The sequence below is a fragment of the Pocillopora damicornis genome, chromosome 7, assembly GCF_964200805.1.
Source record: "Pocillopora damicornis chromosome 7, jaPocDami1.2, whole genome shotgun sequence".
NCBI classification, from domain to species: domain Eukaryota; kingdom Metazoa; phylum Cnidaria; class Anthozoa; order Scleractinia; family Pocilloporidae; genus Pocillopora; species Pocillopora damicornis.
In genome coordinates, this window is record NC_142676.1 from 14,399,389 (window position 1) to 14,422,019 (window position 22,631).

The 22,631-nt window shown below is 37.7% G+C and overlaps 1 protein-coding gene and 1 long non-coding RNA gene across 3 annotated transcripts; one reads left to right on the top strand and one right to left on the bottom strand.

Moving 5' to 3' along the window:
- Window positions 1-821: 821 nt before the first annotated feature.
- LOC113670354 (macrophage mannose receptor 1) lies at window positions 822-21,281 on the bottom strand. 2 transcript variants are annotated; one of them, XM_027186492.2, is made up of 7 exons: window positions 21,145-21,281; window positions 4,703-4,958; window positions 3,920-4,071; window positions 3,655-3,696; window positions 3,057-3,458; window positions 2,322-2,888; window positions 822-1,861 (listed from the first exon to the last, which is right to left on the bottom strand). In XM_027186492.2, the coding sequence occupies exons 1-7, from the start codon at window positions 21,239-21,241 to the stop codon at window positions 1,854-1,856; spliced, it is 1,524 nt and encodes a 507-aa protein (XP_027042293.2). In that variant the 5' UTR covers window positions 21,242-21,281; the 3' UTR covers window positions 822-1,853. The 2 variants fall into 2 exon arrangements, with proteins under 2 accessions (XP_027042293.2, XP_027042302.2); XM_027186501.2 differs by lacking the exon at window positions 21,145-21,281 and adding an exon at window positions 6,848-7,082.
- LOC149042717 (uncharacterized) lies at window positions 14,167-15,579 on the top strand. Its single transcript, XR_016188757.1, has 2 exons — window positions 14,167-14,430; window positions 15,271-15,579. It is a non-coding gene; the product is annotated as an uncharacterized LOC149042717 (long non-coding RNA).
- Window positions 21,282-22,631: the final 1,350 nt, after the last annotated feature.

Sequence of the window (22,631 nt, forward strand, 5' to 3'; positions counted from 1 at the left end):
GAACCGCTTGCCGATCGCATTGAATTTTACAGTTAACTCCTTCCCTGTTCTTCGTCCTGATTCGCTTGCTCCACTAAATTTTCTGCCTTTCCCGGTCCTATTTTCCCTTGGAAGGGAGAGGGGCTATTAAGGGAGGCATATGGATAATTTCTGAACTTAAATCCCTTTTGCTGAATTTTGTTCATTTTTCAAGAACATTGATGAGACATCATTGATGACAAAGGGACATTCTTAACATTTAAAAAAAACACAGTTCGGAGAGAATAATTCCCCACTGGTATTTGACCCTTTCCCAGATCACAAGATCCCATTAATCGGACTGAAAGGCAAGTAAAAGTAACACCAATGATTCAATATTTTGAATGACGATTCTATAAAAGTGTGAATTGATTGGGGGGGGGGGTGGTTTATAAGGAAAACGTGGACCCTTTCTATCAATGAAAGTGACTGATCTTATATTACACACACCGAAACTTCCTTGAAGCTATCGCAATTCAGTCCGGCTTCCCTTATTCTCTTCTTTATATGTGCGATTTAGCAACGCCTCTAAAAAATTGCGAGACAAATGTATGGCTCTGATGACCGAAAAATCTGGAACTATGTTGCATATAACCTAAAAAAGTCCTCCGAGAGACAAAATTTCACAAAACGACACTTTCTTGCCTATAAAGTTCCAGACCTCTGAAAACTCGGAGAAACACGTTCGCGCAAATGCAAGCACTCGGTTTTGTAAAAATTACGAGATTCCAATACGGAGCTTAGATTATCACTAGTGCGTTATGTTATTCCTCACACAGAGTTAAAAGAAACATGCAATACACTTTGTTTGTACGGTTTGTTTTCTTCATTTTTGTTAGTTTCTCCACTACTCCTGTTTCTAAAACCAGAATTCCAATGGAGATCTATTTTCTCCATAATTTTCTCTTCCTCATATTCACAATTGATTGCAAACTTCAAGTTCAACGCTAAAACTTTTTAAAATACATAGAAAGCTTCGAAAAAAGTTATAAAATTGTTCATAAAATATTTTGACGAAACATTTGTCAAAATGTTCTATGTATTTCAATAACGTTCTAGCGTTGAACTTTCCAATGAAATGATTCCCCAGATCTCGTCTTAAACATATTCAGAAACATTTTTCAAAATATTGTATGTATTTTAATAAATTCTTAAGTTGAACTTTCCAATCAAATGTTTCTCCAATTTTCTTCTTATACATATTCACAATTTATCTATGTAATTATTTTACACTATTCGACCCAAGGTCCAAACTTGCATTTTTATATGGAACCGCTCATTTACCACGCTTTTATTATTGGGCTAGGTTGAATAAGATGGACAGGGGCGTCTCCATTATAGAGCTACGTTATGCGAACCACGTTCAAATATCATCGCGTTTTTTCATAAAACAAATTTCACTTAATGACTGATACGTAAAGAATATCATTGCTTAGACTACACTGATAAAGCGGCCCATCTGAACAGTCAGAAGAGGCTTGATGTTCAGTATACCAGGTTGTCACCACGCCATAAAAACCGACACATTTTACATTGTTTTCCTATTAGTGCTATCTACGATTTTATTCTCCCTCAAGTTATTTCCTCTAGAGCCCACGTTCTTAAAATACATGAGTTTCTTCTTTCCAGCTAAATCGTTACTCACTGTATGCCACGTAACCGTCGTATGAGTCAACAGTTGAAAATAGTCGGACAATCTTGGGTCGGGGCGATAAAGTTTTAATTTTAAAATCCGGGGACTGTAAGTAGTTTTTATTTATGCTGCGACGTGCACTCGTTGCTCGGGCGTGATCTATGCATGTCTCATCATCATTCTCGATTTGAATGTAAACCTTTTATAGCGCTGATGAGGAAAAGAAAAATTAGCAATTTTAATTACAATTCTTAACAGACTAAACACCTTAACATCTCCACATTTTCCCATAAAGCCCCACGGTACGTATATGGTTACGTGGAATGGATTCACTCAGAAACATCACAATTTTTTGCAATCTAGGGAAACGTTTTTGGGCTTTACTTTGAATTCCTGTTCCTTTAACAAAACCTTCACAAGTGAGTGCGGTACCAGTGTATTGCTTTGCTGTTGTTGTTGCTGTTGCTGTTGCTGTTGTTTTGTTTTGTTTTTTCTTTTCGAAAAATGCATAGACACTTCATAAGACATCATGCACCGAATCGGTTATTTTGTGGAATCTTCGTTAGCGGTATAAACATGGATAGCCTTAAGTATAAGACCTGGATCCTCCCCTGATTTCACAGATTTTCATTTTCTCTCCCATTTCTCTTAGGGGCTTATCATTACTCACCCCCACAAACTTTCTCCTTTGTAATAGCCACGATCCTTTTCAAAGTCTTGAATGACCGGGCGGTTATGACATCCCAGCGAGAACTCGCAATGCTCAGGAGCTCGCTTCTTTTCCGCATGAAACCGACTCCTACCACAACAATATGAACACCCTTTTTCTTTAACTCGGTGGCTTCCTTAGCTGTCATTGTCGGATTTCTTGAAATACCATCTGTCATCACTACAAGGAACTTTGGAATGTCTGCACGGGCGGTACCCCCATTTTCTTTTTCAAGAAAAAGTTGTTCTCTCGCCAATTTCAGGGCCCGGTTAGTGTAGGTTGATCCTTTGGACCATTCCATGGCGTCGATAGCTGCATTAAGGTCATTCATTGAATAGTGCTCTTCGAAGTTGAAAATTATCTTGGCTCGGGTGGAGAAGCGAATCAAACCCACGTGAACGTTAGTCTGGGACACTTTGAATCGCTGAAGCACTGCTTTGATGAATTCTTTGGAACTTCTGAAGCCACTTAACTTCACACTCTTAGATGCATCCACTATAAAAGCAATGTCAGCTCGCTGACTGCAAACTGAAACAAGAGAAAAATCCATAAAGATTGAGTCACCAAAATGAAGGTTATGCAAAAACTCTTAATAAATTAGGCCAATCAAGCGGTGACTATGATCCATCAAAAACATCCCGCTGCGCCTAGATTTTGCCTTACTGGAAGAAGAGATACTTAGTACCCTTGTCTCACCTCTGATCTTGCAAATAAAAGGCAGATGATGTAAACAGTATTCATCCCTCCATCTTCCCCAATATGGATCAGCAGTAATTACAGCACAATCTTCTTCCCTGCCCCTATGGTGCCCTGAGGGTTCCCTTGGAACCCAGCGTTGAATCGCGAAGGGCTTGCCATCAGTCCAATTGAACTGTCCTTCATTTTCTAGGTCCGAGGCTCCGATCCACCACTTGGAGTAACCATAGTAGTGCCTAAGCATGCGCAGTTTCCTCTCGATGTATTTGTTCTCTTTTAAAGTACGAATACTGGCCAAGTGGCCCCCTTCTACCTCACGACAGTATATTTCGGCTTCTGGCCACGTAAGCATCTCGTACTGAATGAAAAAGAACTTGTATATGAAAGTCCCTTGATCGAATTCTGAAATCAAGAAAGATCACATTACATTGGGAGAGGTCGAAGATGATCTCAATTGTCAAATGATTGTGACCAATACTTTCCGGTGATGATTTGAAATATTACATTCAACGTGATAATATTGATATGTCTGTATTCGAGAATACTTTCTCTGAGGCAATTTGTACATTTACTACGCTAATTTGCTTTAAAAACTCACCATAACCAAATCTTTTATGCTCCAAGAGTCTCTTAGGGATACCTGCGTAGTAAACAGAAAGACGCAACCACATTAGCGTTGATTACAAAGTGGTTGGGGGGCATGTTACGCAAAGATATTTCCGAAACCATAATTTTCAGAAGATGAAAAGATCTATCAAAAAATCTATCAAAGGAGCCCACGGAGATTTTTCTGACCAAAAGGGGCGGGGGGAATTGCACTCACCTTTATAGAACCCCCTATCAAATTTGACCTTAGAACTCACCTTCAATTTTGCAGATGTAACCTTTAGACTTATAGCAGTCATCTTCCCTCCAATCTCCTAAATCACCAGTGGACTTCATTGCAATGCAGATTTCATATTCATTATAGGGTTCCGTGTCGGCTTCGCCGGGTGCCCAGAACGCTGCGTCATATCTTTATAGAATAAAGAGTGCAATGGAACACAGTAAAAATGATGAAATAACAGAAGGCGAATGTATTGCCTTTCGTTCATTTTGCCTCATTTAGCTAAGTTTTTGAGGATTGTCAATGACAATCACTTTTAATTCTCCATGTTTAACAACCTTCTTCCATCTGGAATATTTTCGGATTACTCCTGTCTTTCTATAATTTCGACTAGTTTTATGCTTCCTACTTGAGGTTGAAAGTAGGTTTGTTTGTCACAAACTGAGAGGGCCCAAAAATATTACACTTTCCTTCAAAACTGTGCTTCGGATCATTTGAACAGTATGCTTGCCAACTTAGGTTTATTCTAAATGATGTTAATGCACAACAAAGCTTCATCCTGAATGTAATTTGTGTGAACATATGCCTTCCTCTCCACTTCCATACTAGGCGAAGATCAGTGGGTTCGATTTTCTTGGAATCCAGAACTTAAAAAATTGTAAATCGCCCATATTTCCGAGGTAGTTGTTGGGCGCAATTAATTTTTGAGTAAGCGTCGCACTTTTGTGCAATGCTAAAATCCAGGATAATTTGACCAGCCTTTTTGAAAACGTATGTAAAGAGGGAACTCTCAGAATTTAATTTATTGCACCCTACTTACTGGAAAGTTTTTCCATCTACCCATTTGTAAGCACGTCCATCTTCATCTATTCCACCAAGCCAAAGTTGTTCTGGCTCCCGGGGGGAACTGCTCAGTAGTTGAATCTTTTCATTTAAATATTGGTTTTCTGCCTCATTGGAAATGCTCGCCAAATGCCCGCCTTCGTACTCTCGACATATTTCTTCGGCTTCGTACCACGTTCGGCTGTCATCGCTGGGTAGCACAATCTTGTAGGTGTAGTCACCGTTTTCGAACACTATGGAATAAAAAAAGCTCGTCTCTTTGATCCTTATTCAAGAGTTTCTAGAGGTGTTTCATAGGGGATATCTATTTTTAGCCAGAAGACTGGCTTTCTCATTTATTTTCTTTATATTGCTTTCTCTTTAATTGTATAGGTATTTGTTATGATACATGATTTGATTTATTGGTGCTCTAACTCCTGGTGGGAGCTTTTACCCTCTACGATCATTACCCTATTTTTAAAAATTGTCAGAGGCTTATGTTGAAAATGTTCCTGGCTTTAACATGTTTCAAATTGTCAAGACGTTTTATTGCGTCAAGGTGTTGAAAAATTATACCCACAAAGAAATCTTTGTTATCGGCAGCTAGGAATGTAACAAATAACCAGTATGATTTAGCTAAACCAGTTACGTAAGGATTGCACACGAATTTAAGCGTGCCTCAAATAAAGTCCACACACTCTGGCTACAAAAGGCTACGAGAACCTAACAAACGGAGACCAGAGATCGTTAGTCTGTTTAACCTCCGTCTCATCACTATTCCGAAAAAGAAAAATAACATTTGGAAAGTCTTCCTACCCCGGAAGTAGCAAGATGTGCGAAAGGAATATTGCACATGCCTTCAACCGCCAAATATTTATCACAAGGACGAAATACTTTTCATTATAATGCGAAGAGCTTTTTGCTTTGGTCAGCAAAAACTATTGCGTAACGGATTTTTAAGTTCAGCATTTTTTAAACCATTAACATTTTTCGGCAGATTGATAAAAAATTAACTTATCTTGATCAAGGTATCCTACTCTTTAACCTTTTAAATGATTTTCCGGAAAAGCTTTGTTGCGCAACAGAGTTTAGAGAGAATTTTCCTAGGAGTCTCTTATTTAGGAAGCCGTCTTCTTCTCAGGATTTTTCAAAAGCCACTCGAGGTCCCAGTGAGTGTTTATTCTAATGAGCATGTACTAAAATACGAACGTGTGGGTCTCTGAGTATGATGATCTGTAATTTAACAGTTAATTGATGAAATAAGATGAAATTCAGCAAATATCTTGTAAGTGATGGAGTTTTTTTTTCACATTTTCCATGCACACCTTGAGACAAACACAGCAGGATTCCTATTGTGGCAAAAATTTTCTATACTTCGAATTTTTCTTCTTTTCAGGATATCGCCTTTATTCGAAGAATTACGTGAAAAATCAAACAGTATATTCGTCGTTTCTTCTTAAATCAGACTGCCTTAAGATAGATAGATAAAAAAATCTTCAGCTCGGTCGTCGAAAAAAGCGAATGTGAATCATTCCCCAATTTGTGTCAACACTTGAATTAAAGTTCAAAACGTTCCCACTCTCGCAGTCTCATATAGATTAACAAAAACACAACGATCACTTTCCCAGAAATTTGAGAAAACCCCTCTTCTTTCAATTGCAGGACTGCACTTTGTTTTACTTTGAATCCTCCATCACTCGTTCACACAGTTTTCACTTTCCCTCTTCCTAAAAATTCCTGCCATGACTGGTCATCATTTGTGTTCTTTATATTTTTCCTTCGCATTGTCCAAGTTGTCGCCGTGGGAACTTTGTAGTCTGAAGCGCAGAAAACGATATCAAATCCTACATCGAGGCGTGGAAATCCATCTTGATATACTATGCTCATAGCTACACGCAAACGGTTTTAATTAATCTAACTTCTAAGAAATTATAAATATGGGCAACATGAACAACTGCATCCAGCTAACTATACGTGGTAATTTTGGGCTTGAGAGCCATAAAGAATTGAAAGTTAAGTCAAGACGCTGATAACTCAACTTATTTAGACGTCCTCCTGTTTAATTAGATTTTCAAATGTTATTCAGCGACTTAAAGCGTCCTTTTTTACCGGATAAACAAATGAATAAATAAGTCCTACTTACGAAATCCTTTGCTTCCAGCCGAGACTGACGAACACAAGCAAACCAAAAGGAGTGCAGGGGTAACCAAAATCAACGAGCTCATCCTCTTACTCAACTGACGGTCTGAAAAAGTAACTTTCTACTAACTCCGTGGCAAAGATTTAACTGAGTTCTATCGATCAATACCTGGCATTCAAATAGCTTTTTCACTGCCATCATCAGACGAAAGATGATCCTTTTTATGCCACGTGTCTATAAATTTGACAGGCACAGTTTTCGTCACCTTTATTGAGTTTATGTTAAGTGCCCACTTTGGAAGGTATTCTTAAGATGTTTACCGAAGCATGAAAATAAGAGATGACGTTATTTTTGGAACGCTCTTGAGCAAGTCCGCACTTAATTTATTACATGACAAGCGAGATCATATCTATACCGACCTCTCGGTGTCATCAGCAATTTAGTTCCTTTTAAAGCAAAGGCTGTTGTCAGGTTAAAGTTTATCTCGGGCTATTCAATCATAAACATTTGTTATACAATTTGATCTGTTTATCGTCATCGCATAACGTAAATCATATGCAGGGTTCGTTTGGGAACAACTATTTTTCGCGGGGTGAAATTCAAAATATCAAATTCGGTAATTTGCACCAGATAGACGTTCCACAACATCTGAGAAGGCAGGGTGGTTCGGATTGTCTTGTGCACGGGGTTATTTGATTTGAATTGACTTCTTCGAAATTTTGCGACGCTACGTCTGAAATGGCGGATGTCCCGTTGTGAGCCTTCCATTTGAGTAAAGGTTGTTTTCTGACTGTTTTCTGTTTAGTTTGACTAAATTGGGAGGGTGTGAAAATATTTAAGACCTCTTGTGTACGTCGGTATGTTCTGCTTGCAGTAGCTGCAGATCCGGCGGGCAAGGGTTATTTTGATACTTAATTCAAAAAGCCTTTATTGCTGAAGTTTATGGAAAGAAAGACCTAACAACCAAATGCTGATTGTTACACTGGCCTCTAGTAGAGGATCGCTCTTTTATCATGGCTAGGGTAGTTATATCTCAACAAATTTGGAGTCACATCCTTTTTTACAGGACCATGGGGTTATGTGATAACAAACTAGGAAAAGGCACGATCTAAACACTTTCCACTTTTTATTATTAGAAAGGAGTTATCTTAACGATGTAAAAACGCTTTGTTTGATTGTCTTAGTTGGGCTGACGTCATTCTGGAAAACGAGACATTATACTCTGGGAAAAATGGTTATTATTAAGACCTTAGTTAATGGAAAGGAAGAAGTAATAAAAAAAAAACCAGTTTAATTACAGGAACATAGACGACTCTGTCATCAATAAAAGGGAATCGAGTGCACTACACAGACCACCATGAAACTAACACGAGTGTCGGTGGTTCAATCCATAAAGAAGATACTTGAAGTCTATAGAGACGTACTTATTCCCGGTAATAGAAAAATCTTCAATCATCATACATTAACTTATTTCTAAATTCAATTAGTCAAAAAAGAGGGGAAATTTCTCGCTTCATCTAAAAGAACTCTGTTAGGAAGAGACGAGCTTTTCGAAAGAACAAAAAACAATTTTTCAGGGTTGGTATTTGCAAACTTTCTCTCAAAGAATCTACTGTACGTCTAGCACCAGCTGTTGTATCACTGCTGCACCGGGCTCACTAGAAGGTGTATTTGGGTGAGCCTCCTTAAACTTAAACAGGAACTGGACATATTCTTAGAGCTTAATAACAATGAGCTATTTAAGTTAGCTGTCTTGTAAATTTGTAGCCCTTTTGGTCCACTACTTCTCTACTAGAACGTGAGAATAATATTTTGGTGGAAGAAAGAATACTGTATTCCGCATGCGTTTTATCTCCAACTCGTCACAAGTTCTACTGAGATTGGATTTTGAGCATCTGTGAATACCTAAAGTTATCTTCTCTCCAAGAGCTGAAAATGTTCAAATCGGATAACAGTTCTTTGTTCCCTAATTAAACTGCCCCAGAGGTATTCGGCCAAATTATTTATGGTAACTCCTTGCTATCGACACTGCGGGAAAATGTTTCTGTGTGGGTTGTTTACTTCTTTTTGATTGTTAAATTTGGAAATCAGGGGGCGAAAACGGAAACAATCATATCAAGATCACGTTTTAATTTTACACTGCAAGGCCGGCAACAACACATTCTACAAAGAAAAAGCCGGAGGATGGCTCAGTATCAAGTTTCTTTCCCTCTTTTCTGCTGTGTTAATGAGAGAAAGATGTTTTCAAGGCATGCGACACTTTGACGTACGTGGGCCATTTTGGTAAGTAATAAACAAGTTAATAAAGGAAACTCCTACATCATGAACTGATTTTTAAAACTGCCGAGCCATTCCTGTAGGCGGCTGTTTACTCTTTAGACAAAGAGCGGTTGTAATCATTTTTAGACGTAAAAGCAATTGCTGTAATCATCTTCAGACGTAAACACGATCAATTCGCAAAGACGATTGTCAGAACAATTTACTGAAACTAGAAACTCAAAACTCCATCAAAACAAAAGATACAAAACAAAACGAGGTGAACGAGGTCCTGATATTTTTTAAAAACAAACGGGATGTAAGGGTGGAACGGAAATGATAACTCGCGAGAAAAAAAAATAAATTCACATGAAACTGGAATGGAACACAAAAACTGATTGTAATTTAGCCATGATTTGTCGATCCCGTCCCAAATTCTTGCAGTTTATAGTAAAATCTCAGATCTAAAAGAAGCTTTCAATTACGAATTTCAAAACACTTTTTGACATATTCATATGGAATAATTTCAGTCAAAGGGAATAGTCTTCTTTCAAGTACTTCAGTCATTATCTAGGAATATGATTTCTTTGGTCGTAGGTTTTTTCCCCCCCTTGCCTTTAACTGTAGAAGCTGGCCATGGTAATTTCATTACTGAAAAAGAAAGCAACTCTCCTTTTAATTGAGAGTTAGCATGAATAGATAGTTGCAGAGAACTTTTTTCTGAAGCATATTTCGGCTGAAATTCAAAGGTATGTGATTCTGCCACGAAATTGTATGTCATTTTTGGAAAAGTAATGGACATATTTTGTAATTATGGAGCGGGGTTCCTTAGCATCAGAGCAAACGTAAACCATAATTTGATTGATTGATTAAAAAGTTGAATCAATCAACCGGCGTGCATGAGTTAAGCGCTGGGCTAACATGCATTATAACATGAAACAAACTGAACGCACCGGGCAACTTGCTACTCTTAACTCCCTCAAAGTTTGGCTTCTTATCTCCTTTTTTACAACATAATAACTGCTTAAAACAGCCGATGATGCTTTTATGATTACAGGTGTGTTTACAAAAAAGCTAAGCTAAAAACGTCGAAGACCTTAATTTTTCTCCTTGCTCTTTCAGTTAATTTCACCGAGTCCATGCCCTTTCATGAGGGTGGAAAAGGGTTTTAGCGTGACGCGTGATGGCCCCAAAATTTGCAGAGTGACGCGTGATTAATGCTAAATTTTATCCGCGTGACGCAGGACCGCACACGACAACGTGATCCATGATTTTCTATTTTATAAGCCCGTGACGCGTGATTTATGAGACTTACTAATTAGATTTCCGTGATAATGAACGCTCTTTGACCTAAGAGGAAACCAATCATTCAAAGTAAGTAGAGTCTTACAAAGATCAGTAAGCCGTGGCAGTCGTGACACTATTTCTGGTCTTTTACGTCCTTTGCTGACCTTCGCTTGACCTTTGATGTCTTTGACCTTCCTAGTGGGTCCAAACAATCGTTACACAATAAGCATAAGTTAGTAAAGTCAACATTTGCACAAGGACTATGACCTTCAGTGCTATTTTTGTCGACTGCCTGGTCGTGGTGGTGCGCCAGATCGTATCCAGGAAAACCAGAAAGTATCCGAATCCATCGAATGAAAGATCTGAAAGAATGTCGACCCAAACGACTGAAACGGTAAAAGACGTTAGAGTTTTGGTGTCATTTTATGCCAACCGAGAGGATTGCAATGTAAGCAATAAGTACACGAGGAAAACATTTTTGACCTAGACGAAATCAAAAGCCACGTTATATCTTTTACTGACATAAAAACAGTTGCCGCACAGAAGGGAATTGGGCAAAGCATTGACATAAATATTGCCTAAGTATCAAAAGAGAAAAGTTAAGGTGGCGCAGACGTCTACTCACTCTTGGAGCCACTAGTGGCCGCAAGTTGAAAGATAGCCAAATCAGTAAAGTTCATACTAGTTTTCGAGAGATAGCTGATGGGTCATATATGGGTTCAAACTACGAAAACATTGTCAAAACTATGATTTCTGACTTATTAAACAACAAACTATGACGACTATGATGCTCAGACGAACACCTCAGATGTTGAATTGAAAAATAAAAAATCTTCGTGAACAGAACGTCGAAGGTGAGGCAAACAACAAGCTATTGGATGAAGAGGATACTCAACGAAGCAACTTGAACAGTAAATATCTAAGCTTAACTCTTGTGTCAAATGTCCTGATTCTTTGATTTGTTTTTAATTGTGCTCCATACTTGTAAAGTACGATGTGATATTGCGATACGAAGCCCGAGTAAACGCTCTCGGAGCGTCAAGTTCCAACAACAAAGTCGTCTTTTTTTGTCTAACAAAAAGCAACATGGCAAATAAAACGCTATTTATTCCAGGATAAAATATGTTGGATTCAATGCAATTTTCAATAATACATCCGATACTTACTCCTTTTACGTGATTGGTTAAAAAATTATCCGTGATGCGTGATTTAATAGAAAAATTCCGCGTGATGTGTGATTGGAACACCCCCCCCCCCCTTCGCCGCCCTCTTTCATATGTCATCCAGTGACATCTGCTTTTGTGCGTGAAGCTATTTTGGTCATTGAGGGCCGAAAACGAGTTTATTGTGAATCCGTTTCAACAGGTGAAAATTACTCTTCTTGTGCTAAACTTGAATTTGTGAAGGACTATTCATTTATTAAGATTTAACAGCGAAGTAATCGCAAAAGGGGTTTGTATTTTGGCGTTACAGTGGTAGTGGAAACAGTGTCTCAAGGCAACAGAAAACCAATCGCTGATCTTCGATCTACTTGGGCATCGATGTCATAATCTTTATTTTGTTTTATTATATTTTTTGGTGATCAAAACCGTGAGACAGGAATGTCGGATCTGTTTAGCTATCAATTTGATTGTGATTATTTTAGTGTTGGAAGTTTCTCGAAGACACAGAGACAGGAAATCCAATTTCCGAAAAAATAAACGGATTACAGATACCTTAAAAAAATTATTGAGATACGACACAATTCATTTCAGCTCATGACACAATTCCTTTTTGAAACTTATAAAACAATTTTAGCTGGTTTAGCCTGTTCACACCCTATATGTAAAATTGGCTTTCAAGAGGATGAGCTTTCTTGGTTTTAACTTTACCGATTGTCGCAATCTCGCTTAATTTTCAAAAGACGTAGTTACCTCGTTCTTTCTTTGAAAACTCTCTTCTTATACAAAATACTTTTTCAACAATATTCCTCATTAAGCATTTATCCCTTGATTTAGAGCATCTTTTTCTTGGCAGTATTTTGTTTGTATTAACTATCAACAAATACAAGACATTTGGAGACAGACTGGAAAGTCTGAGAATGATTGATCAAGGGCTTTTAAAGTTGCCAGGCCATTGGAACTTTGAAGATTGCGACACTACGGTCAATGAAAAAAAAAATACAATTAGATGTTAATCCAGTTAAAACGAGAATTGAGTAAAAAGGTTCTAAATTTTAATCTTCATTCCTCTTTGATATCGTCATTTTATCTCTTGTTACACCTCCAAGCTGTTTTTACAGGAACCAGCAAAACTTCTGATACGCTATGTTCATGATCCTTTCTTTTGTATCGTATAAATCAACTAAGTTCAATAATTTTTTACTACAAAGAGAAGCAGCGTGGTTTGGTATTTGTCTTTGAAGAAAAGGTTTAGAAGCACTAAGCATTCGAGAGCTCACCATGAAGCAATGAATTTCTCCAACGTATGACAGAACTCAAGCAAAACTAAGAAAATTACTTAAGTGGGCTACGCTCATTAACTAATTTTCCAGTTCTTGTACTTTAGGGCATTTCTCAGATCTCCAACCATAAACATTAAAAATAATTAAGCCACCTCTTTCCTGCGTAAAGTCCAAATTGTAAACAAATTTCTTGATTATCATATTACGACTGATACTTAAAAGAAGAGTAGGGCGTTTCTCTTCAAAAACATTGTGAGGTATTTTTTTTACTTTCAACTACCTACGCAAGTGATTGGTACATGTAGTTCACGGGACATTTTACTGTGTGACTTAGAAAAGGGATCTCTGGTGCAAGGATAGTCACGGCTCGCTTTGGCGCTTTAACGCTTTAACGCAAATTTGCACTCGAATTCTTGTTGTTATTGACAAACTTTTGGCAAATTAAGGTTTTCGTGTATTCGCTCATAAGGCCTCGCTAGAAAATATATATGAATAAGATTTATGATAAGCCAAACTTAGAACTCGTTCCAGGTGACTTAGCTCGAGCCACCCTAACAGGAACTCATTCACCATGGTTGTTATAATTTTCCACAGAAACCTGACTTTTAGCAAATCAAGCTTGTTGAACCAAAATATTCCGCTTCTGAAATACGCTGAAGCCTTCGTTTCACCATTAGGTCATGGTCTGGTTGACGATTTATTCGCAAAGAGAACTTCAGTTTTGGCATAATTCCTAGTAAGCTAGCACACCGACCTCTTGTTCACACAAAAGTGAAACCCTGCCAAATTTTTGACCAATAGTAACGTGCCAGACACCTATGTTCGACCACAGTCATTAAAATAATACAGTTTGCCAGGGATTTTTACTTATAGGCGAGGCTAAGACGTCAAGTGACCACTTAGGTTTTCAACAGTCATTACTTTCACCACTGAGCTCATTTTATAACAGAATAACGTACGGCTGAATAAGTGTAACCAAGGCTCAAGTCGAAGCAGCACGAAACCTGAACTCTGATCAACTTCTAATGCAGAGCTAGCTGTTCGCTTTATCTACACACGGAAGCTTTTTCCCAAGTTTTCATCCATAAATCATGTAAAGCTCTGTTTGTGTTTGTGGAGTGTCCCAAAGGGTTTAAAAGTGACGCGTGATTAAAGGGCATGTAAACCCAAAAATACATGTTTTTCTTATACTATGTAAAAAGTGGCGTAGAAAACGAATTTGAAATTAGTTTTGTCCAATTCGACTTATTTTAGGAGAAAATCGGCATCTTCAACTGAAATTCCATTTCCGGTAAAAACAATAGCGAGAAGTCGTGACGTAAGCGGTGGAACCAAAATATTGCGCAACACATATTCCCCAGTAGAACAGGTGTGGGAGTTCGTGTAAGTAGCGGTAGTTCGGAAGATGTTTTTTCAGAAGATAGCGACTCGAATGCCTTAAGCTTAGTACATGACAGCGCTGGGGATAATCCAGAATCTTCAGGAGAGTCTAGGCCACGTCCTTAACAATATGAGCCGCGTAGGGTTCAACGAAGCGATCCGCACGAAGACAGTACAGAACATGTCGACAGCGATGCGACCGTCTCGGAAACTCAGACTGGTATTTAATTTACTTTGTGATTTATTTGTATTTAACATGAAAATGCAATAAAGCGAGGGTACAATCTAAAGGAATGCAACAGAATTTTTTTTAACTTGAGCTTCTGAAAGTGTTTTATACAAAATTATCAAAGGTGCGAGTGTGGCACTTGTCAACCAATGCCGACAACTCATGAAAACTCATGAAAACTCAAGTGTTTGTTGTACGGAAATCGGGCAATTGTGGCAAAATGACTTGAAACCCAGATAAGTTGTATCAGTGAGCATCCAGGTTTTCAGTCAATTTGCCTCGATTTCTGGGTGCTGGAGACGGCCAAGTACGCGTACAGGCAGCAGCAAAGCACAGATAATCACACCGGAAACGACTAAGCTAAATATTTTCTGTTTTATCTGTTTTGTTACATTCTAAGATCGATTTACTTGAGTTGTTTCTGCCATTGATTTAATAATACAGTACTAGAGCTAGTTGTTTTTCGCTTCTTTCCTGGCAGGAAATTTCGCTAAATTGCCTACAGATAGCTTGTTCGTTGGTGTTGGGGATATCTCGGCAAACACTTTAGGGTCGCTGTGCTATCTTGTGCGGTAAACAATATCCTTCATCTCAGAAGCATTTCCATCGATAAACAAGTTGTATCATGTACATTTCCTTGTGTGGCCTTCATAATTATCCAACCCTGTTTGTGTTTGCTTCGATTTGAAATATTGAAAAGATAGTTTTGCAAGCTGAAATCAGGATCTTTTAAGTTGTACTCAAAATGATGAATGTTGTCCTACTGACCTTTGAATGTATTTTCACTGCTGTGAAAACCGTGACACAAATTCTTCTGCTGTTTCTCTGCAGGGTTTCTCAAAGGAAGCACCAAGTGGGGCTGGCTTGGATTTTCTTATAGAACATAAGGGTTGATTATGGGATCCTGTATAGAATTCTTTGTATCGAACCGACAAAATTCCAGATCACGTTATTACACACTGATATCAACGAATTCTCTTTCTTTGATACGTGTTTCGAATTCAGGCAAAGGTTCAGACATGTCAGTGTCTTTTACGGGGTCAGCGCTGGCTCCCGAACAACTGGCTTCCCCATAATATTTCATTAGATGAGAAAAAAGATGTTTTTAGAGAACCAATAAAGCTATTGTTGTTTAATTAACGAAACGTTTTCATGTAAATCGATTTTGTACTTTCTCTGTTGACCTCTAACTTTTGAAGAGCTCAACTTCTTTCTCAGTTCGGTCGGCCACTTCCGAATTCTCGTCGTCTGCCGACTGTATGGGTCGGTTTTATACTTCCAAATAATTTGCTTCTGGTGAGGCCTGAATCGTCGGTACAGCACCAGGAAGAAAAATGACTGCTACAAACAACGGAACGTTCGAACGGCTCGACGAAATTGGCTATTTTCACTTGAACAAATTTCACAAATGGTCGCTTCAAATTTGCGTCATTTGGAAATATTTGCATTGTATGCCCAGTTTTGTTTGAATCAGTACAAAACTGGACGACACAACGCTTCACCATTACGAAAAAAATTGCATGTATTGAAGCAAACTGTAAGTAAAAAAATCATGACGAGACCAGCAAACAACGGCTGTAGAAAAGACTCCTTCATGCCTCACGCGATTATATAACGAGACCTTGGAGGGTCCACCCGTGACGTCACAGGAAATATGGCGCCATTCAAGATGGCGAATGTTTCGAATTTGGAAGAGCTTTTACAAAGTGAAAATGGACTTTTGAGAATAAACGAATGGTACCTTTGGTGTACTTGATATATTTACTAAACATCTATGTGAAAAGAAAATGAACGTTTTTTGGGTTTACATGCCCTTTAAGGCCAAATTAATGTGTGACGCGCAAATTTTAGGGAAAGGTGAGCGGGATCGGTAAATTGATGAAACAGTTTCAGACGTGATTTGCTTTCTGATTTTTTTGTCTTTTTTTTGTGAAAACCTCAAGATTTCCCCAAAACCTTCGAGAAGAGGGGTTCAAAATTTTTCTTTTATATACTTGAAGATTTGATTTGTCAAAAATACGTGCGTGGAACGGGATCAGGATTCCCCCTTTGCCATCTTCTTTGGGTTTGGTGCTGATCCTGGTACAGTGTCCTGCAGTTGGACCCGTTAATGAACCGTGTTTGCCTGTTGGAAATAAAAAAACCCAACGGCCATGCCAACCGCAAAAACAAGCTCACGTTTGGCACGATTAAAATACCCTCTTAAAATACTTCCTATTTCCTATCGTTCCAAAAATAAATAGCTCTTTACTCCGGTGCAGTCACGTCTCGCCTTGACCCTTCGAGGGTCCTGCGAGCTGAAGCTGAAAACCCATTCACCGGTAAAGAACGATGTAATTCGTCACTCATTATTCACAGGTCAAAATGTGATTTGATGCATAATTGTTTGTGATCAACTTCCTCCACGGGAAACAAGAGAGAGAACCCGGGGTTGCTTGCGGTTTCTAGCTTAGACGTGATAATGATTCCTCTCAAATTAAAGCGTTTTATTGTTGTCATATGCAAGTTAATTTATGGGAGGAGACAAAAAATAACAGTTAGATGGGAAACACTAACGTGCTTATTAAAACTGCTGATTTCATACCAAGATCTTCAACGTATACATAAAAGTAGAAAAATGAACCCTGACAATAGTTTTTTTACATGGTTGCTCGATAGAATCCAAAAGAATTCTTATATGCTTTTAAATGTTGATGATGAATGGTTTCAGATAATGGCCTGTTTAATGTTTATCATAATGTAATTCCATCTAGGTTGTGTGTGTTCATGAACATTTGGTTGAAAATGACAGAGTGTAAAATGCTTAAATGTGGAAAAGCTCTGGATTGACACGGAGAAAAATAACGAATCCTATATTGTCAATGTGTAAGACAAATAAAAAGCAATTAGAATGTTGGACTAGTGAAAGACTTTGTTCTCTTTTTTCAGTGAAGTGCTTACTTTTAGCGTTAACCTCTATAGGTACTTGCTTACTATACGTTCAACTAATCCTAAAAATGTTGTTTTTTTCGCGGGATGTCCAAAGCAGCCCTATATAATCGATACATGACAAGATGACCTGGGTATAAGCTAAAAGAACCTAGCTTCCTAATTTACCCAATTTTTTTTTTAATCTATTCAGCAGCTGGCTGCCAAAAATTTATTTCGACGGTTGTGACTAGAATCCATCTTCATCTTCTTCATGGCAGACCATGGATTCTTGGAGGATGAAATAACAATATGAAACTTGAAGTAATATTTTGTAAGGGCTGAATAGATCTGGCCAAAATCGTCTGGTATGCTGTCAGCATTCATGTCACACTCAGTGAAAGGAGAATTTTGACACTTAAAATGTCTTGAAATCACAAAAAATAAACGCAATGTGATGATCCACTCAGAAAGAATTTAGGCGACTCCAGATAACTTTGTCCTCTCAAAATAATTTTCTTCATATCTTTGCTGGATTATTCTGTAACCTTAAGCCTATCATCTACATGCTTTCCAAAGTCAGCTCCTGATTGTTTAAATTGCTTAAATTGTTTAAATTCGAGACCGAAATTTTCCGACAGAAAAAAAATCCCCAAAATCCTTCTCCATGTAGTTACCACTCCGGATCTTAAAAATCTTTCTTAACGAAGTTAACTGCAGTTTTTATTTCCTATTCAAATAAGACAAGTGCTTAAAACAAGACATATCACTAACTAATCTTTCCTGGGATCATTTCCACCAAAGAAGTTATGTAGCCGTCATGTAAGCTCCTAATCTTTGAGCCCCCTTTAAAATTTCTTGATCAGTCAGCCTTTGTTGAGTATAATCACACGTGCGTGTCAATGATCTCGCCAAAACAAAATGAAATTGGGAGAGAGAATTATCAGAACACTTTGTCTATCAATAAAGGAAAACTATTTAAACAATTGCCTTTATTTTAAATCTTTTAACGCATTTGCACAAATACAGTCCCAACAACTGCACACTGGACCGTAGACAGGAAAAGTAGGTTGCTTTTATCATTCCTCAAACCTTCAGCCTCTGAAAGGGTTGTTGTTATTCACCTTTGATTTTCAAAAGTTCTCGGTTTTTTAACGGGGGTAATAAGAAATACCAACGAATATAGCAACAACAAAAACGACCACGAAGACGAAGAAGATAAATTAACTTAAAATGTATGATATAAATTGCAAGACTGGAGTTTAAGTTGTAAGGGAACAAACTTTTGACCACCAGCTGTGTGTCCTGCCATGAAATGACCGATTTTTACGATTATGAATTGTTAAGATGACAAAAGAGAAACGCCCCTGAACTCTGTTGCAATTACATTAGCTGACTGAAGAATGGGACTATTCATGGGGAGGGGGGTTACAAAGCGCTCATATATACTGTACAAAAAAAGATGCTAAGAAATGACAGAACATGCGTGTGACATGAGATCAGTAACAAGACAAGGAATCCTTAAGCTCGAATGTTATAAGAGTTAGGTAAAGATAATTCCAATTTTCTTTTGCTACGGAGAATTCTTATGGTATGGAAGAAAATCTTCAAGTAACAAACCATTAAAAAAACCTAGTGAACTTATCTATCTAGAAGATTTAAACTAAACATTGGGATTCTGAAAATGAAGAAAATTTCAATATGCGAGTTGACGTGGCAACGCTTGAGACAAAAGTGATCATTTGCAATTCTTGCCCCTTTCAGCATTGCTATTATTATGTAATTTCGTCAAGTAAACTACTTGATTGCGTGCATTCAATAAAGTTTAGCGCTAAAATGACCGATTCGTTAAACCAAGGGATCTCTTGGTTAAACAGCTTAGAATTGTCTGATTTTTTGATGTACGGAAAGTTCTGGATCTAAGTAGATTTAGACAGAAAATTAATATTTGAATTAGAATACCACCGAAGCTCGTTAAACGCGTCCAGTTCCAGGAAGAATGGGTGATCTGCTACAACTTTACTTTCTTCTTAAAGATCTTAGAACCTATATTACGTTCTACTTCTATTATTAACAATTCTGTCAAATATATAACTACAACTTGTAACAAGATTTTCTCTTATTCTAATGGTTCTTAAATTTTTCAGGAAACGTTTTTTCCGAGATTTTTTTGCATTTCCGTCATATTTCTGTCATGGAAGGATGAGAATAATCTGACTTGTGTTCGATAAACTTGATATCTGTCTAAAACTAGGAACTTGAATCCAGGTTACAGGCCCTAAAGAGTTTTCCCTTATCTCTGGGTAATCCTTGTTAATCCTCTGCGTCCTTTATTTGTAAATGCATGTTTTGGCTTACAACTTTAAGTGTAAGGTGAGGTTTCGTTTTCGTTTTGATCTTTATTTTCGTGACAGCTCTATCTACTCAACGATCGAGTTTTAAGAAATAACACCTCGATATACTCTTAACTTTCATGTTCCTTGTAAAGATTTTGGAAAAACCGCAAATTCTCAGATGTAAATGCCGTATGCTAATCCATTTAGCACAAGAATCTGACGACTTAAAATAACTCCCTCATCAGAGGATAATCTTTTCGGGCTTTTCATATCCATGATCATTTTGGAGCTCACATTAATCAACTGAAACTGTACCTTACTTTACTTTCGTCTCGTAATATCTAACTTTGAATTTATTCAACTATGTATACCATATTGGAGAGAAAATTCGAAGGATTTTGATCGACTTTAACCATATTGCCTAAGAGGTCAAGACTAAAACGGAAGTTGATGAAATACCCTCTAGGAAAGATAGTTCCTAAATCTAAACCACATAACTCACCTTCTAACCTTCTTGACGGAAAGTATATTGAGATTTTGGATAACCCCTTTAAATGACAATACCCATATGATACTACGTGCAGTTTTAAAGTTTTAAAAACCTTTCGGCATGTCTCGCTGTCCAAATTCTTAACCTCTTTCAACTTATTAGATGGATTAAAACTTGCGCGTGAGCGTTGTCTAACATGAAAACGTTTGGGAAAAACAATTAGATTCGAGGAATGATGTTCATGACTAAGAGGAAAAACTTCTTGTAGATTTTTATCTTAATTTGACAACTTCCCTTTTACAAAGTATATACTTTACGCGCTACGGTGTTCATACGAAAGATGTGGCGATTGCGTGCCAGCTTGTAGGCAGTCTGCTTTGGCTGGAAACATCCTTAGATTTGTCATACAAAGGGCGTTTGAAATTACCGCATTAGTTGATTTTATCGATCCCTTTTTCTACTTTCTAGAGTCGAAAAATTTGTCTGCTCTTTTAATTCGATTTTAACATTGAAAAAAGAAGCAAATGAACAACTTGATATTCTACACCCCTTTGGATGGCTTAGTGTAAGCTGAGCAAGTTTGTGTTTTTGCAGAGGATTTGTCTCAGTACGAGGGGAATTGACTTAGCCTATAGAGCGATTTTGTCGAAAGAAGTTCCGTTTTATAATTTTGGTTTCAACACCAACAGAGAAGGCTTTCACAAGTTTAGCACAGCATAATTTTTCTACTGAAGCCTACCAGTGGAAAATTTTAAATCATACTCCAAACGACCTTACACCAAAATGAAAGAAGTCTGAATTTTGACAGAAATATTTGTCTTTGGATAAACTGGGCCAAAGGTTGCACAATATCACGTGAAGGTAGCGTGAATTCATCAAAATATAAAAGAATGCTTTTAGCAACCGAAGTTTCCGGCGCTATTTTCGCAATTTCAATCGGGAAAAAAGGTAATGAAAAGGAGAATTACTTACGGAAACCGGGATGATGCTGTTGTAAAGTTAAACGCAATAGTGAGAGGACGATCACTAAAGCTACTTGAGCGAATTTGTTGTTGATGTGAAAAGCCATTTTCTCAAGCGGTTGCCACTGTATCCTTCCTCCAACTGTCGAACGATATACCCACGGACTTCCTTAAATATAAATATATCTGTCCAATTCTGTCAACTTGGTCACGCACGTGTTTCAGTGACCGCGCCTTAGTGGTTAACCATGGAATTCGGTGTCGTGGGAGTTGGTTTACTTTTCAATAAACAGAGCTCCCACTGACGATATTTTTATCCAAACGGTAATTTCTTTCCTTGCCGAATAACAAGCGGAGAAAGGCGCAGGGTACCAAGTGGATGTTTAAAAAGTAAAGTGATCAATAAAGTGTCAACCATTCACACAGTTTCTTTTGTTCTTCAGGTTGTTTTGATAATCTTAAGGATTAAAAGATTTTTTCGATCTTTCATGATTGCAAGTTACGGTATTTATTCCTGCCAGAAAGCGCACGCGAATAACTCCACGCTTTGGTAAAAATTCCAGGCTAAAGAATGTAACGATTAAGCTGTCCTAATGACCTTCTAAACGCCTCCGCCTTGAACGAAAACTTCTGTTGTGACGTTTATTGCAGTCTATGGGGTCTGTGTGGGTCCTATCTAATGATGTAAATCAATCCACAATAAAAGGGATTAACACTGTTATTTCACGAGTGCGGCTCGTGATTTTGTTACGACATTAGAATAAAGAGCAGAACCTGAAATAGAGAGAAAATTCTGCTTCGGAAAACCTGGTAAATTGTTTAAGTTTCCCCTGATGTGCAAGGCCTCGGAGACGACGACAATTGTTTTAAAATTATGTTAAAATTCTTGAAAAGTAAGATTTCTCTTTTCTCGTGCTGTATAAAGTTTGCATGTATTTTTTAGAGATCCTGTTCAAATGAAAACCTTGTCGCGTTATAATAACTGTACTCACTGTACATGGATCAGCTCAATTTGGTTAAAAAGCTTGATTTCCTCGTTCGTGTACTGGATTTTTTCACTCGTTACTCGCCATGTATATTAATATTAATAACACCGTAGACTGCCACGAAGAAAGCCACAAAAACGTGGATACAACACAATAGATTTTTAACGGATATGTTTGCCTTTGCATTTGTCAGACTATTACTTTCTTTAATTGTTTTCATGTGTGAAGCATCACTTTCCTCGCGAGTAATGACCGCAAATAAGTCATAGGTAAATATTCAGTTTCTTTTATTTTCATGAATAATAATAATTATTATTGTTATTGTTACTATCAAACGTATGGAAACACGTATCACATACTTAATTTCATATAATGCAATCAATTTAAGTAATGAAACTACGTTTTTCTCACAAAAAAAATAAAAAATAATCCAAAAAAAGATCTTTGACCGCAAATAACTTGGCCCGTGGTGCAGTCTGAGCCGGAAGAACAACAGCACTCTTCTCCCAAA